This window comes from Eriocheir sinensis, chromosome 5, assembly GCF_024679095.1.
Source record: "Eriocheir sinensis breed Jianghai 21 chromosome 5, ASM2467909v1, whole genome shotgun sequence".
Lineage (NCBI taxonomy): Eukaryota > Metazoa > Arthropoda > Malacostraca > Decapoda > Varunidae > Eriocheir > Eriocheir sinensis.
Window position 1 is genome coordinate 5964539 of NC_066513.1, and position 17166 is coordinate 5981704.

General features: G+C 48.1%; 1 protein-coding gene across 2 annotated transcripts in view; it reads right to left on the reverse strand.

Annotated features, from left to right (window-relative positions):
- Positions 1–17166, reverse strand: part of LOC126983776 (uncharacterized) — a 121157-nt gene that overhangs the window by 60406 nt on the left and 43585 nt on the right. For both annotated transcript variants that reach the window (XM_050836867.1, XM_050836877.1), the window contains one exon: positions 3999–4517. In XM_050836867.1, the coding sequence (XP_050692824.1) occupies positions 3999–4517 (519 nt within the window). The remainder of the gene's footprint in view (positions 1–3998; positions 4518–17166) is intronic.

Below are 17166 nucleotides of genomic sequence, written 5' to 3' on the forward strand. Positions count from 1 at the left end.
CGATTTGAGAGGTGTCTTGATAACTCCTCGAACCTTTTTCTTATCAATTTCTGCAACAATCGCAGTCTTCGTTCTAATTTTCATTCTCTTCCTCACCGAAACACAGGTTTCTGAGGCTACTGACTGCAAACTCTACTCTGTTCTCTCCTACTATCGCTATCCTAAATTTCAATCCAAAGCTGGATGTTGCGCCTACGTGCGCAACGACATCACTTGCTCTCGTGCCCACGATCTTGAATCTTCTGAATTCTCCACCATCTAGCTAACACTTCATTCAATGAAGTGTTAGCCAGATGGTGGATAATAGAATGACAAATTAAATTAAAATAATTATTATTTTAATATAATTTGCCATTTTATTACTAAATACATCTGTGCTGTTTATCTCTCACCTAATTCTACTAACTATGTAAAATTCTTTGATTACTTGAACTCTAAAGTGGAGCACATCTTGACCCACTCTCCCTTCGCTGAAATCTCCATCTTGGGAGGTTTCAATGTTCACCACCAGCTTTGGCTTTCATCCTCTTTCACTGACCAGCCTGGTGAACAAGCCTAAAACTTTGCTTTCCTCAACGATCTAGAGCAGTTGGTTCAGCACCCTACACGTATTCCCGACGGTCTTGGAGACAGGCCCAACATACTAGACCTCTTTCTTACCTCTAACCCTTCTGCTTACTCTGTCAAATTGTTCTCTCCGTTGAGCTTCTCCCATCACAACCTTATTTCTATATCTTGTCCTATCAATCCTGTACATCCTCTGGACCCACCGAAGAGGCTATGCTTCTGGCATTTTGCTTCAGCTCGGTGGGACGACTTGAGGATGTACTTCTCCGATTTCCAGTGAAATGATTACTGGTTCCAGGAGAGACACCCCTCTGTGTGTGCCCAGCGCATCACAGAGGTGATTGTCTCTGGAATGGAGGCATACATTCCACGTATTTTCTCTACTCCTCATGCTAAAAAGCCTTGATTTCATCACACTTCTACTTGTGCTCTCAAAGACAGAGAGGCAGCTCACAAAAGGTACCACAGCCTTCGAACTCCCGCAAACCATGATCTTTACATTTCCGCCCGGATATGTGCGTGAAAAATATATTCTTCGACATACCAAAACCGCTTCCATCTATAGCAAATGTCATAACCTTGCTTTTTTCTAATTCTTCTCGGGACTTATGGCACCTAGCCAAAAATATCTCCTCCAATTTCACTTCTTCCTCTTTCCCTCCTCTCCTTAACCCTGACGGCAGCACTGCTGTTTCATCTATCTCTAAGGCTGAACTCTTCTCTCAAACTTTCTGTAACAACTCCACTCTGGACGATTCTGGGCATATTCCTCCTACTCATCCCCCCTCTGACTCCTTTATGCCTGTTATTAAGATTCTTCGGAATGACGTTTTCCATGGCCTCTCTGGCCTCAACTCTCAGAAGACTTATGAACCTGATGGAGTGCCTCCTATTGTCCTTAAAACTGTGCCTCCGTGGTGATACCTTGCCTGGTCAAACTCTTTCGCCTCTGCCTGTCAACATCTACCTTTCCTTCCTGCTGGAAGTATACTTTCATACAGCCTGTGCCTAATAAGAGTGACCGCTCCAACCCCTCAAACTACCGCCCTATAGCTTTACTTTCCTGCGTATCTACAGCTTTTGAATCAATCCTTAACCGGAAGATTCAAAAGCATCTTTCCACTTCTGACCTTCTATCTGATCGCCAGTAAGGGTTCCGCATGGGGCGTTCTACTGGCGATCTTCTTACTCTCTTAACTGATTCTTGGTCATCCTCTCTTAGCCGTTTCGGTGAAACTTTCTCAGTTGCGCTAGACATATTAAAAGCTTTCGATAGAGTCTGGCACAAGTCTTTGCTTTCTAAACTGCCCACTTTCTTATTCTATCCTTCTCTCTGTTCCTTTATTTCCAGCTTCCTTTCCGGTTATTATATCTATGCGGTGGTAGACGGTCACTGTTCTTGCCCTAAACCTATCAACAGTGGTGTTCCACAGGGTTCTGTCCTATCACCCACTCTCTTCCTGTTATTCATCAATGATCTTTCCATAAAAAAAACTGTCCTATCCACTCATACACTGACGACTCCACTCTGCATTATTTAAGTTCTTTCAATAGAAGACCCTCTTAACAGGATTTACATGAATCCAGACTGGAGGCTGCAGAACGCTTAACCTCAGACCTCGCTATCATTTCCGATTGGGGTAAAAGGAACCTTGTGTTTTTCAATGCCTCAAAAACTCAATTTCTCCACCTACCAACTCGACACAATCTTCCAAACACCTATCCCCTATTCTTCGACAACACTCAGTTGTCACCTGCTTCAACACTAAATATCCTCGGTCTATCCTTAACTCAAAATCTTAACTGGAAACTTTACATCTCCTCTCTCGCTAAATCAGCTTCCTCGAGGTTGGGCGTTCTGTATCGTCTCCGCCAGTTCTTCACCCCCCGCACAGTTGCTATCCATATACAGGGGCCTTGTCCGCCATCTTATGGAGTATGCATCTCACGTGTGGGGAGCTCTACTCATGCAGCTCTTCTGGACACAGGGGTATTACGAGACACTTTCGATTCTCACATCAATTAATTCTAAAGGTCAATGAGGGGGTCAGTCGGGTTCTAATGAGTGTTTCTTCTGGTTCATGGTACAGAAGAAGGGTCAAACTACCACTAGGGTCATAAAAGTACTAGAAACGCCCACAACTCCTACGAAAGCCTTGTCAATTATGTGTTCTTGGGCTGCGACATGTCTTGTAATACGACCCTAAGGCTCTTCGTCTCATCAGCTCTCCTCCTCTTACTGATAGTATTCTACCTCTCAAATTCCGCCGCCATGTTGCTTTTCTTTCTATATTCTATCGACATTTTCACGCTGACTGCTCTTCTGAACTTGCTAACTGCATGCCTCCCCCCTCCCGCGGCATCGCCACACACGACTTTTTACTCAAGCTCATCCCGATACTGTCCAAACCCCTTATGCAAGAGTTAACCAGCATCTTCACTCATTCATCCCTTACGCTGATTAACTCTGGAACAATCCTCCTTCATCTGTATTTCCTCCTGCCTACGAATTGAACTCTTTCAAGAGGAGGGTATCAGGACACTTCTCCTCCCAAAATTGACTTCTCTTTCGGCAGCTCCTCTAATCTTTTTAGGGGCAGTAAGTAGCGGGCTTTTTTTTTCCAATATTGTTTTATTTTTTTAAAGCCCTTAAGCTGTCTTCTTTGCTGTAAAAAAAAAAAATAATATATATATATATATATATATATATATATATATATATATATATATATATATATATATATATATATATATATATATATATATATTTAGGACGACGCGCGGCCATTTTGATCGCTTAAGACGAAGCCTAAGACGAAGTGTTAGCTTTACAAGTACTCGTATGGGCCCACAGGGTCCGTTGCTGTTTATGCTGACTTTGTGTCTGCTCCTGACCCCAGTCGAGTACAGCCAGACCACTTCATGCGCCAATCCTGCTAGTTTTCGTCAGGGACTGAATGACCCTACATAGAGCTCTTTTAATCCAGAAAACAATATGGTCGCTGATCAGATGCATCGAATTCGCGGCACCTGAGTAGTACATCAACTAAATGCAAGATATATATTTATCATATTTTCAACCTTTTTCTTTTGTAATTTAGAACAGTTAAAATAATTTCCTGCTTTCAATATCGTTTGTTATGCTACCCAAAAGTCAGCCCTGCTCAGTAGGTTGTTTCTGTAAAAGACCATCTCGAGAGGAAGAGACCATGAGGACACCCACAAATATCACGACTTGAACTCTTGTCATGAGGTATTTAAAATGGGAAGGAAGCTTGCATGGAGACTTGCTTGGAGGAATATCTGGGGCTGGCGTTATAGGGTGTGCTCTGCGATGCACCCCTGCCGCATGCCTTTATTGACTGATTGATTTCGTCCCCTACCATGCCCTGTGTTGACAGTGTTGTAAAGAAAAGCTCAAACTCACTGACCTGGAAAGTGGAGTCCTTGATGATGAAGTGGCTGGGCTCAGCAGGATGTATAGTGTCAGGAGGAGCCTGGTGCACAGCAAAGCTGATTCCAGAGTGACCAAAGGTGGTGGCAGGGGAGAATGACTGAAGGGAAGGGGAGGGGGTAGACGGAAAAGCAGGAGAGGGTGAGAAGGAAGAGGAGAAAAAAGATGATGGCGCAGAGGGTGATGAGGAGGACTGGAATGAGGGGGAGGAAGAAGACTGGAAGGAAGGGGAAGAGGAGAACTGGAATGAAGGAGGAGTTTGATGAGATAATTTGGAGGATTCAAAAGCAGCAAAGACGGGAGGTGTGGCGGTTGTTGACTGGGCAATAGTTGTGTGACCAGAGATACGAGACTGGGCTGAAATGGTATGGCCAAGGGAAGGGGATCTGGCAGAGAAGGTGTGGTCAGAAGAAGGCGGTTTAGCGGCTGAGCCCGATCCGTAGACAACATCCTTAGAGTGGCCTTGGGGTGCTGCCAGGTAACTGTAGCTCACCACCTGCGGAAGGCATCACATTAGTTGTCATGAACAGGTTTGCAATGGTTACTGAAACAGCTTTTCCTACAAATAGTTTTTCGGCCGGTGGCTAAGTGGTCAGCGTTCCAGCGCGGCGTCGTGGAGGACCCGGGTTCGAGTCCCTCCCGCCGCTACAAGCTGATAGTTTTCAATCATCTCCGAGTGGCCTAAGTCTACCCACATGCTGTCCTGAAGACCAACAATCAACCGGCACTCTAGATTAACTCTATAAAGAGGATCAAGAATGAGCTTCGGGGAACGGCATGAGCCAAGCAAAATGGGGTCACTATCAACTTGCCTGCACCATAACGGGCTGGGGCCGAGCACCAGATCCCACCAAGAAAGTCTACCGGCACCATAGGCTAAAAGTACAACAAAATCCATTTGAATGCCTACAAATCTCAAAACGTTCTGAATGAGTTTAAGTAAGTTTTTTTTTTTTTTTGTATAGCACAAAAGACCAAAAATATTATTTTGAAATGTAGTGGTGGCGATACAAATCAACTCACTCAGTCACTTAATAAAGGTGAAATCTAAACAGAAAACAAAGATATGATATATCCTACACATATCACTTCTTGAACTCGTCAATGGCATAATATTCGGTGGTCTTTATCATTTAAATGGGCACATACATAACCACATTTTATAACATGTGTTTCAATATTTATGACCCAGTAAGATGAGCCACAAACCAGCCATTCTACATTTTAAAATGTCAAGATCATCATCTGTTTGTTTATATATTGCATTTTTTTATGATGTTATGCACACCTACAACGGAATGGTCAAAACTAAGTTTTAGGTCACATGACGAGTATTACATTGTTTTAAATCAGAATTCATAGAAAGATCCAAATTTTGGAATGATTCTTTCACCAGTTTGGATGAAAAAAATTGATGACAGAATTTTCATTATCCTTGTTTTACTGCAATAATTTTGTGTTGATTTTACCTCGTCTAAAAAAATATAAATGTATCACTCAATAAAGGAAAAAAAGTATTGTCATTTATTTTGCTATTATTGTGCAGGCCAATTCAATTATAAAATAAATACAAAGAATTTAGGAGAAACAGTAAAACTTTAGCTATTAATTAACTAACTAACGGGGAGCATACGCCACTCGCCGCCTCCACTCTCCGACGGTACCCCCGAGCAAGCTCGAATGCAGCTGTCCCATCCAGCCCAAGTCGCACCTGGTAGGGCCGATCCTAGCTATGAGTTATGTGGGCGTCCCTTTGATATCCAACACTCAGGGAGTCTCGTACAGAAACCCTATGAGCTGGATCGATGTCCGGGAGGCGTGTCACATGCCCAAATACCCGGAGTTGTCGTTCACGGACAAAGCTGGTAGCAGGCCTCAATTCAATTTCATCAAGTAGTCGCTGGTTCGACACGAAGTCATTCCATCGATAGCTCATGATCCTGCGAAGGTTCTTGGTACCGAAGTACTCCAAGTCACTATTAGTGTCCATGGCTCACAGCTATTTAGTAAGACAGGGAGCACAAGCTACTTCAAGATTCGAACCTTTGTCCGCCTGCATAGATACCAACAACGCCATATACTCATGTTGAACGAGTCCAATACCGTGGGCCAGGCCAATCCCTCGAGTGACATCCTGGTGAAACCCACCATTATTATGTACTATGCTATGTGTATGGTATGTGAAACTTTTGGTGACCTCTACATCTTCACCAGATGCATGAACAGACTGAACTGTGTCATCCAGCAAGCCTCCGAACGACAGGACCTTAGTTTTGGTCCAGGAGACCTTCAGTCCCAGAAGCTTCACCTCCTCATGCAGCACTCAGAGAGACAACTCCAGGACCTCCGGCGATTCCGCGCGCGAGAAGTACAGCATCATCAGCAGAAACAAGGAGAATAACCCTAAAGCCGCCAGCAAATGCCCTGCAACTACTTCGGTCAACAACTTTGCCTCAAATAGGCTACATGTTTTCTTATCTTTTACTTCATGCTAACGTGAGTTGGTCCATCATGTAGGTATTAAGTGATGCAGTAATCTCAATGCATTTGATGTAATTCACATTATTTTAGAAGCTGTAAAATTTATATGGTATTTGGTTTCTCCTACTGATAGGTATCATACCCTCAAAGGCGAGGGAGACACAATCTCCATCACTGTCACAAGGTTACCAATAATTGAAATGTTTCAGGATCATAATGCTCACTGTATTAGAATTTTCACTTCCTTTTGCATTTTTTAGATGTTGATACATATTATGCGTCTTCCTCCTGCTAAATGAAGCCTTACCTGCTTCAGGAAGGTGTGTTATGCCTTGCTTCCTCGACAAGCCCTTGCTCTCTTTCTTCACTCTTCCTCTTTTCTGTAATGAGGTATATCTCCCCAATTTTCCTTTTAAAAAGTGCAGGAAAATACAAGATAGCAAAGAACTAGGTGGAGCAAAATACATATAGAGCCTCTGCTCTGTCATGAGTGCTGAAGTTCAGAAAGTTGCTAGGCATCCTCCAGAGTCTATAAATAATGAATGACATGAGAAAGGAAATTTTCCCCTTTTATTTTCTTTGTGGTCACTAACTGCACATGCGTGTAAAGTGCGCAGACCGTATCAGGGGAGTTGGGATATTCAGAAGAATAACTATATTTTTTGCCAATTTTTATATAAAAACTTCACTCGCTAGATGAAAGGTGCCAGAACTCGGTGGTATTTTTTTCTAAATACATTAACTTTTATTTAAAAATCCACAGAAATTTGCAGTGGCTGATATTGATCATGCGGATTTACAACCAGTTGAAGCTGCAGAGACCTAAGCAGTCCGGGTTCACGCCTGGTAAGTCGACATTCTGACCTTATCCTAGCGTTTCGCGTACTGGTGAAGCATCGACACGAATTTCGACTAGGGATGCTTGCAGCCTTTACAGATCTCAAGAAGGCGTTTGATTCTGTGAATCGCGAGGCACTCTGGGATGTACTGCGACTCCAATGAATTCTTGCAAGGCTCGCTGAGTTATTAATTGATTGCTCTGCACTCTAGGACTGAAAGCTGTGAAGTAAGGTGTGGTGTGGGGAGGCGTGTCCAACTTTTTTACCGTGAACACGTGAGCGAGGCAGAACTGTATGCTTGGCCCATCAATTTTCAACACCTACATGGACTGGGTATTAGACAGAGTTGTGGATCAAAGTCATTACCGAATATCTGTTAGTAGTACCAAGGTCACTGACCTTGTTTTTGCCGATGATGCAGTAATCCTGGCAGAGTCACTGGAAATTCTTGTGATGGCTCTCGAGCCATTACACGAGGAGGCCCTTGGGGCTTCGGGTCTCTTGGGCCAAGACCAAGGTGCAGGTGTGTTAAATTATAATTAGGCTTATTAGATGAAGCAGAACAGCCTTCACATACGTGTAGCGAAGACATTGTTATCTTGGAATATTTCACATAGCTTAGTAGCGTAGTTTAGAACAACGGCGGGTCTCGTCAAAAAAATCTTACAGTGCTATGAACTCGCTCAGAATGAGTGAGAAATGTTGTCGATACCTGTGGAGAAGGACAAAGATAAGAACATAAGAACGTAAGGAGTCTGCAAAAGGGCGGTAGGCCTGTACATTGTGTACAAGGCAGCTCCTGTGAACCTAACACCACCAACATCACTGCCCATGAATTTATCTAATCTGTTTTTAAATGTGACTATCAAATTGGCTCTCTAAACATGACTGCCAAGCCTGACTGGGATCTTCAAATCGTTTGTACTCCCTGTCTTACTCTATGGCAGTGAAACATGGGCACTGAATAGTGAACTGAAGAGGCGGATTGGTGCCTTTGGTAATAGGCGCCTACGCAGAATTATGAAATATTGCTGTAATGACTTTGTGTCAAGCCAGTGATGACTTCGTGAACCTGAATCGAAGTCTATTACCTGCATAATCTGTAAACGCTGACTCCGGCTCTATGGGCATGAGGCATGCTACCCAAAGTCGATTATTCTCACCGAACTGTTTTCGTAAGAGATGCCGCATGGAGAAGGCCAAGGGGGCGCCCATAAAATTCAGGGTTCGAGCAGGTCGATAGATCCTCCCCTGAGGTACTTGAGATGGAAGGGGGCCTGCATAGAGCCTTACCCGGAGGAAACCCCCGGGTTTAGTGTCGTAGGGTGGGCGAGGCGACGCCCCCTCTTCCTATGCCCCTTTTGATTTAACTGGTACCCTTAACTAGTAAAACAAATTACTAAATTAACAAAAAGTGGTTTAAGTATAAAACTATGACATGTATTGATACTTGTTTTCTCCCATCTTGTCTTTCTTTACATTCACTTAGTCAAACAAACGGGAGGCGGTGGCTGTGTGATCAGTGTGCAGGAATGGTATCCTGGAGGACCCGAGTTCAAGTCCCACCCGTCACTACAAGCTGACAATTTTCAGTCATCGCCATGTGGCCTAAGACCCCCTTCACACTGTGCCCACTCTGGGCCACGACAATCCAGCGACTTTTGAATATGACAAGTCGGCTCCCACTGTGGGGTGTGCTAGCTGTCGGGACAGGACAGCCACGGAGTTGTAGGGTCGTAATAGAAATACGTGCAGACTGTGGTTTTCATATTGAGCCAGGAACAAGCGTACAAAGCTGCGGCGGGCCCCACGCGTGTGACTGCCTACGGGACGCTGGCCAGACTGGGTTGCCAGACGTACAAAGAATGGAGGTATAATACATGGTGCAGCATATTACATTACATATCCACACCTCCCTCCCCCCTCACGCTCGTAGCACTGTCTCGAGCGGAACTGTTTTCTCTGATCCGCTGGGAACGACGTGGGGTAACTGGGGGAGTAACTGAGCCGGACATACTTTTCTCGTCTGAGCAAGGGACCACAGGGATAAGGGGAAGAGGGTCGTCGCTGTGGGGTGGCACTGGTCACAGGAACCGGCGGTTGCGTTTCCAGACACGTCCGCTAGGGAGACGTACCTCGTAGTCCATGTGTCTGCTGCGGCCCATGACCACGCCAACCTTGTCCCAGCGGAGAGACGTCGGGTCCTGGATATGGACTGTGGCCCCGATGCTCAGCTTGGGGAGGGGTCGGGCGTGCTGGTCATAGCGATCCTGCACCTGGGCGGCTCGGGAGGCGGCGCGACGGTCGCAGTCCTCCGTCTCCAGTAGGCCTCTGGCGAACTCTTCTGTGTCAATGTTGCCGAAGGGGGCTGTCTTCATGATGAGGTGCTTCACTGACTTGACAGCCGCCTCAGCGTGGCCGTTAGATTAGGGGTAATGTGGCGAGGTCACTGCGTGGTGGACACCCCAGCGCTCCATGAAGTTCTGGAAGTCGGCGCTGGCGAACTGGGGCCCGCCATCAGTACGTAGACGGAGGGGAACACCCACTTCCCGGAAGTAGCGGCGGAACATCTGGATGGTGCGCGAGGCGGTAGTCTCCACACCACATGGGATAACCACAGGCCACCCCGAGAGTCTGTCCGCGATGACGAGGAAGGATTTCCCAGCGACTGTGAAGAAGTCTGCGGAGACGGACTCAAAGGGCCTGGAGGGGTTGTCGTCACATATCGAGGATTCCTGTTGTTGGCTCGGCTGTAGCACTTGACATGGCTCGCAGGCATGAACAGTACTGGCGATGTTAGAGTCAATGCCAGGCCAGAAAACAGTCTGCCCCGCCCGACGGTGAGTGGCTTCCACACCCCGATGGCTGTTGTGGAGACGTGCGAGGGTGCGACGGCGGAGAGCAGCAGGAACCACAATTATCTGGCCATACAGGACCAGCTCCCACGTCCGCGTAGAGGTGATAGCGGAGTTTCCAGCAGGGGAGTAGTGAGCTGTGTAACTCGTACCGGTTGGACGGGAATCCGGACGTCACGCAGGCAGTGAGAAAGGCGTACGATGGGTCTGCGCTCGCTGCGGCTCGGAATTCCTGTAGAGTCCTATCGGCGTCGTGATGTGGTGCGTCTCGGTCGGGGCGTATGGCGTTGGCAGCTACGACGCGCCGTAGGTGTGCGGTGGCGTCGGTGCACGCCATCTCGTCCTGGGGTGTGGGGCGGCTGACTGGGGCTCTGGACAGAGCGTCCGGGGTGCATAGCAGCTTCCCAGCCCGCCACACGGCCGTGACGAGGTAGGACGAGATTTTCTCCTTGAGACGTTGGAGACGGGGATTCTCGACCGCGTCCAAAGTGTACGCGATCAGATTTGGGACCAGTTTGCCGGTGGTCCGTCATCAGCGTCAAGTGTTGTAGGCCGATAAGGTGGAGCCTGCACTTGGACATGGCCCAGACGACGGCGAGTAGCTCTAGTTTAATGGTGGCGTAGCGCGTTTCAGCATCGGCGAGGAAGCGTGAGCCACACTAGACTAGGCGTGTTCGAAATGAGCCAGGACCGACGGCTGGAGAAGCGCTGTCTTGACGCGGTTGAAGGCTTCATCGTGATCCGCGGTCCAAGTAAACGTCCGTTTCGGGCTCATAAGGGGACGAAGAGGCTGGGCTGCGGCTGCTATGTCCGGGGTGAACTCTGACAACTGGTTGACCAGGCCCATGAAAGAACGGAGGTCAGTTAGATTCGCGGGTGTCGGGAAGTCCCGGATGGCACTGACTCTGTCTTCGCTTGCAGAGATGCCCGTAGCGGTGAGGTCGTAGCCAGAGAATCGGACCTTAGCCTCGGCGACTGCGAACTTCTCCTTGTTGAGGGTGATTCCGTGCTCGCGGCATCTGATCAGTATCTGACGAATCCTTTGCACGTGTGGGGAAATCGCCATCATAGAAAAGGATGTCGTCGACCACCTTGACGCAATTCCCCATCCCCTGGAGTGCCATATCACCGCGGAGGCAGTAGGCGTCGCCGGTAGCCGCGAAGCCCATGGATCCTCTGCAGTGCCTAAATCGGCCAAACGGGGTAATGAACGTCGTGAGGTGCCGATCCTTCTCGTCAAGCTCCATCTGCCAGTACCCGCACAGGGCGTCCGCTGTTGTGAAGTAACGAGCTGACGGGTTGACCATGCGAACGGCGGCGAAAGGCGTTGGTGCTGGATTAGCCGGGCGGGAAACTTGACTGTTTAGCTTCGAGAGGTCCACCGTGATGCGAACTCCCTTGTCCTTGGCAACGACGACCAATGGGTGGCACCAGGCAGACGGCTCGTTGCCGGCAGGCTCAATTCTCCCCTGACGCGCCATGGATTCCAGCTCGTCCTTGACCTGCTGCTGGAATGCAAAGGGGATCTGTCGTGGTGTGTGAATGGCGAACGGTACAGCGCACTCCTTCAGGTGGATCTTCATGGGCTGGGCGATCATGAGCTTCAGGGGAGCCTTCTTCAGATCCATCTTGGAGAGCAGCACGTCCTGGAACTCACGAAGAAAGAAATCCTTCGCAGCCGATGGGGACGTGGTGGCAGGGAGGGGCAGTTCGCTACACCGGTTAACATGCTTGACCGTGAGAATTGGCTTCGGGAAGTCCGGTGAGATGATGGCCAGTTCCATGCAGTGGCCATAAGAGAGGAGTGGCGTCTGAACGCTTTCGTGTAATTGAATCTGAGCGACACAAGACCTCTACCCGAGCCGTAAAGTAGCTTGGAAGCATCCCAGGGCAGGTGCCATCTCTGAACCGCCCGCCATCGACGTGAGCACGGGAGCGAGAGGTTGTAGGCTGCTCCTGGGGATCTGTAGCATGCCGAGGTGTCGCTGGCCGATAACGGTGACGTCCGCGCCGGTGTCTGGCAGCATCTGGAGGTGTGAGGTAGATCCTCCGTGCGTCAGGTAAATACACACGGGCTTGAGAGTTATGGCGTTAGACGCTTAACTGTGAGTCACACGGCAGCAGGAGCTCGACTTATGTGAACTGTCCTGGCCGTGATCCGTCTTCTTCGCTCGGCAGCACCTGTTGTAATGTCCAGTCTTCTTGCATATTCGGCACTGGACTTCCCTGGCAGGGCACTTGGCAGTCTTTGCCCAATGATCCTTGCGGCCGCAGTAGTTGCAGGTGCCGTCGGCGGCAGGCCACCGACCAGGCGCCTGCCGGCGGTAGCAACACTGGCAGGGTTGGGTCGACTCAACGGCCGGGGACTTCCCTCGCTGTCCTGAAGGCTCTTGCTAAAGTGAGGAGGCAGCCTTGTCGCGTCGTTTTCCCTTCTTGTAGGCGGAGATGGCGCACAGCTGACTTGGCGACGATTGAATGGCGGATGCTATGTTCCGGGCAGCTTCATATGAGCGGCAGCATGTAACCACGTCCTGAAGAGGTGCCCCTGTGTCCATAGAGATGAGGCGTTGCACTAGCTCCTCCTCTCTGATGCCCATGAGCAAAACCACCTTCAGTTGGGTCTCAGCGCAAGTCATGTTGGATCGCCTGAGCAAAGGTCGACCTATTCAGCTAGGTTCTTCAGGCGGACATAGAAGTCAGAAAAAGACTCACCGGCCGTCTGCTTGCAACACAGGAGTTCACGGCGGCGTAGAGCCTCGTTTCGTTGGCTCTTGAAGTGGGACTGCAACACGTCGAGGACCTCTTCCACCGTTAGCTGAGTGTTAGGTGCGATCCCGAGAGTGTGTTTTAGAGTCCTTTGGACCTCCAGGGAAACGGACATCCGTAGCTGGATCAGGTGCTTTTCTCTGGGGAGTCGCTGTAGGTCGATCATGACTGAGAAATCTTGCCACCGGCGGCGCCATTGCCTGAACGTCTGGTAGGTGGCTTCGGCTTGCAGGATGGGCGGACTCTGAGCCACAGGTTTGCTCGTGAGGGGCCCGGCTGTAGGCGTGGGAGTCGTAGTCATGATGACATGTGGTGTAGCGCCAGTAGTGGTAACCGTGGCGGCAGCTGGAGTAGTGACTGTATCGGAAGCTGCGGCAGTGGGTAGAGTTGCGACTGTAGCGGCCGCTGTGACGGCAGTTGCGGTGACAGGTGTCGTAGTGACTAGCAACAGCTGTCACAGCAGGTGGAATGGCGACTGTAACAGCAGCTGTCACGGCAGGTGGGGTCGGCGCGAGACCGGTGACTGCAGGGTCATAGGTTGGGGCGAGAGGGCTGGGTGTTGATAAGGGGTCAGGTGAGTAGGTCGGGGACGGCAGGTGTTGAGCGGGCATTGCCTGAGCCGAGAACATCTGTAGCAACGCCATGAAACGCTCGTTGTCTTCCCTGCGTCTCGTTTCCTATGCTTCCCTTCTTGACTCCTCTGCTCGCCGCCTTTCCTCCTCTTCTTGTCGTCGTCGCAAGTCCTCTCTCCGTCTGTCTTCGTCATCTTGCCTTCTACGCATGTCAGCAGACAGACGAGACTCCTCCAAGTACTTGATAAGTTGTAGAACATCGACGTCCCGTGCACGAGGAGGCGGGTGGGGTTGAGGCAGAAAGGAGTGGGGCAGATGGGGGGTGAGTGTCGGACTCGGTGGCCCCACGGTGAAGCCGCCCCGCGGGAACTGCCAAGGTCGTGTGATGACTCAATGGCTCCCTGCTGTTGTTCGCTGCCTTCGCCCTTCGACGAAGGACGTGAATCCGACATGGTGATCTGTGAGGATCCGTGAACCGGCAGGAAGTGTCCCCACAAATACAAGGAAAACCCGTGGGAGGATGGGTTTTATAGAAAGTGACAGTGCGTGAGTGTGGATGCGTGTGTGTGTGTGTGTGTGTGGTAGTATCTGGCAGCTCCCTCGTCACGGCTAGAGTCCCTTGATAGAGTCCCGACAACCTAAGATTTGGACGTCATTATTGGCCCTGTTTTTGCCGCGCTTTTCAAACGCTAGCACACGCTCTCTTTTGTATTTCTGTTTCACAGCCATACGGGTCGTCCACTGAAACTGAACACACTTGGGTCAGACCTGCACACCTTCCTCTAACAGCCAGCAGGGAGCCAGCAGCCAACGAGCTCTGGGAAAGTAAATAAGAGACAGTTTGTGTCTACATCAACAGGTATCGCCAACCCACCATTACGCCCTTATACTTTACCATAATTTGGTCACCAGCCGTTGTAATGTGCCGTAAGAAGGTGACAGGAGATTATTATTAGCCTTACGATCAGCCACTGTCTCGGTATAGGCACTCAGCAACCCACGTAGCCTGTGATTATATGCGTGTCACGGAGGGCTGCTGACGACCTTGAGAGGCGGCAGTGCTTAGAGGGTACTGAGAGACTTCACACAAGTCTGGGTGCTTCTCTTTGAGTGTTGCTGCTGTGATGGATGGATTTAACAATACTTATCGCTGTAAAACATTATCGGCAGCAGTTGGGGAAGTCTTTCTATTACCTACATATCCCTTCATCGCCTGACCCTTGCTTGCAGGGAGGGACGCTGCCTCCTGAACGTCATGAGCCTTGATATACTTGTCATGGGCCACGTGGCTGACACACTACCCAAACTCCATCAATGCAAAGGCACTTTGCTTCCTTTCCGTTACCTGCTTGCAGTAAACTTTAGCACATGGAGAGAAAATTAGTGTTAAGTAGCCTACGTATGTCGGGGTGGAGGGGGCACTGATTCCATTACTCGCCGTGCTGCTGTCTTTATTGTGTTATCACACACACACACACACACACACACACACACACACACACACACACACTATTGCTGCAATAAATGTTCTGTGCGATTCCAAGGTATTGTGAAGATAAGTCATCAATGATTATAATTCAATAACATTTAATTTAATTTAAATACTTATTGTAGATTATAAAAATAATACAGTAAAATACTAAGGCCATGTAAACGTGTTTCATTTTGCTTGAGGGTCAAAATAGCTAGGTTTAGAGAATACTGTAGGAAAATGCACATGTCTTCAACATATTATAATGACATTGGTACCCATGAAAATGAAGACTGTGCAACCTTATACATTAGGCTATTAAATAAAGATGGACTTATAACCCAACCTAGGGGAGTTTCTAGCTGAAGAGCCTTCAATGAGCAAATAGTAACCTAACCTATCACCGCTGAAATAATAATATTTCCCTGCATTTTAAAGACTCATAAACGAGTAATAATAATGAAAACGGTGGACCAGAGAGATGATTAGCAAATATAATCTAAACAAATAATATTGTTCCACCAGGGGGTATATTTCATGTATATTTGTGTTATTTGTGTGGGGGATGCTAGTTTGGGGCGAGGAGGGCTGGTGATGGCCGGCGGCGTGGGGTGCATCGCGGCGGCCCGGCCGGGAGCGGCCGGCAGTAGGGATGGGCAAGTACCGTTAATTTGAGTACCGGTAGTACCGGTACCGAAAACTCAGGTACCGTTAGTACCGGTACCGGTACCGTTACCCGAAGGAGTATTTTTTTTTTATTTCTATGGCTTCTGATGAAATTCCCAAATAAATTTCCTGTAAAGAAAACTCTCTCTCTCTCTCTCTCTCTCTCTCTCTCTCTCTCTCTCTCTCTCTCTCTCTGAATGAAGTGAATATTTATTTTTTCGATAAGAAAATAGCATGTATAGTTATTATGGATGTACTCGATCATAGTCTAATAACAATAACAATATTTATTAGCAACCTAAAAAAGAAAAAGAATCGGACATGAAGAATTATCCAGTAACTAATAAATAAATCAAATAATAAAATAATGGAAACGGGAGCTGTGATGGAAACGGAAAGCAGGACAAAATGGTGGGAACTTGGGGGAGACGGTCAGCGAGGCAGTGACTCAGCGTCTACACACAGGGCCCATACCGCGCGATACCACATGGAGGCGGGCGAGCGCCGAGCGTCACTAAGATCCAAACGGTACCGGTACTAGCGGCAATGCACAGTGCCGAGTGATCATGACGGTTCCCGGCACCTGAGTGATCATGAGGCTTCGCGGTACTAGGTACCGGTACCGGGTACCGCGAGGAATCGATTCTTCGTACATTCTTACGCCGCTGAGCAAAATGGATATAAAATCGAATTATCAGACAAAATTGGATACTTTTTACCCTTTCTGGGGCAAATTGGATACTTTTTGGCCTTTTTGGCCGTCCAAGGGCAGCGCGTGTTTTTTTTTATTCTTTTTTTTATTTTTTTACAAGCTTGGCCGGCCAAGGAAAATAAAAATACCATCAACCTAATGACAGAATGATGCGGGACTGTCGTGCCGACAGTCTTCGCCTAATGAAGGACGTTCGTGACGACTGTCGGCTCAGAAATATTGGCTAACACTGCCGCCATCAAGAAATTTATATATTTATTTTGCAATAACAAGCACAACAACAGCTGGGCATGGTTACGTTTCGCTGGCACAAACTTGGGAGTCGCACAGTACGCATGCACACACTCCTTTTGCCTCGATCTCTCTTGTGTTGAATGACACAACTAGAGTTGCCACCTTGAGGTCAGAAAAATGTGGAATGCAACATCTCACTCTCCAATACGGAATGGGTCCGTATTTAAAGGAACGGGTGGCAACCCTAAAATTTCTCGAGCATGCAATGAGTGACAGTCGCTGCACGCTGCTGGTGAAGGCAAGAGGGAGGGGGAAGGGACGTTACGTCGCGTATTTTATACGTATTTTACGACGAACCTTTGACAAATTTTACAGGCTGGTTTTGTGATTAACTGAAAAATGCGCTCACTACAATTTTAAAATACTGAATCTTATCAGCTTGACCATTCAGATAATAAAATACCGTACGGAACAAATACCGTTCCGTATTGGTTCAAAACGGAACGATACATTTCATTCTCGGATACAGAGCGATTCCGTATTTTAAAA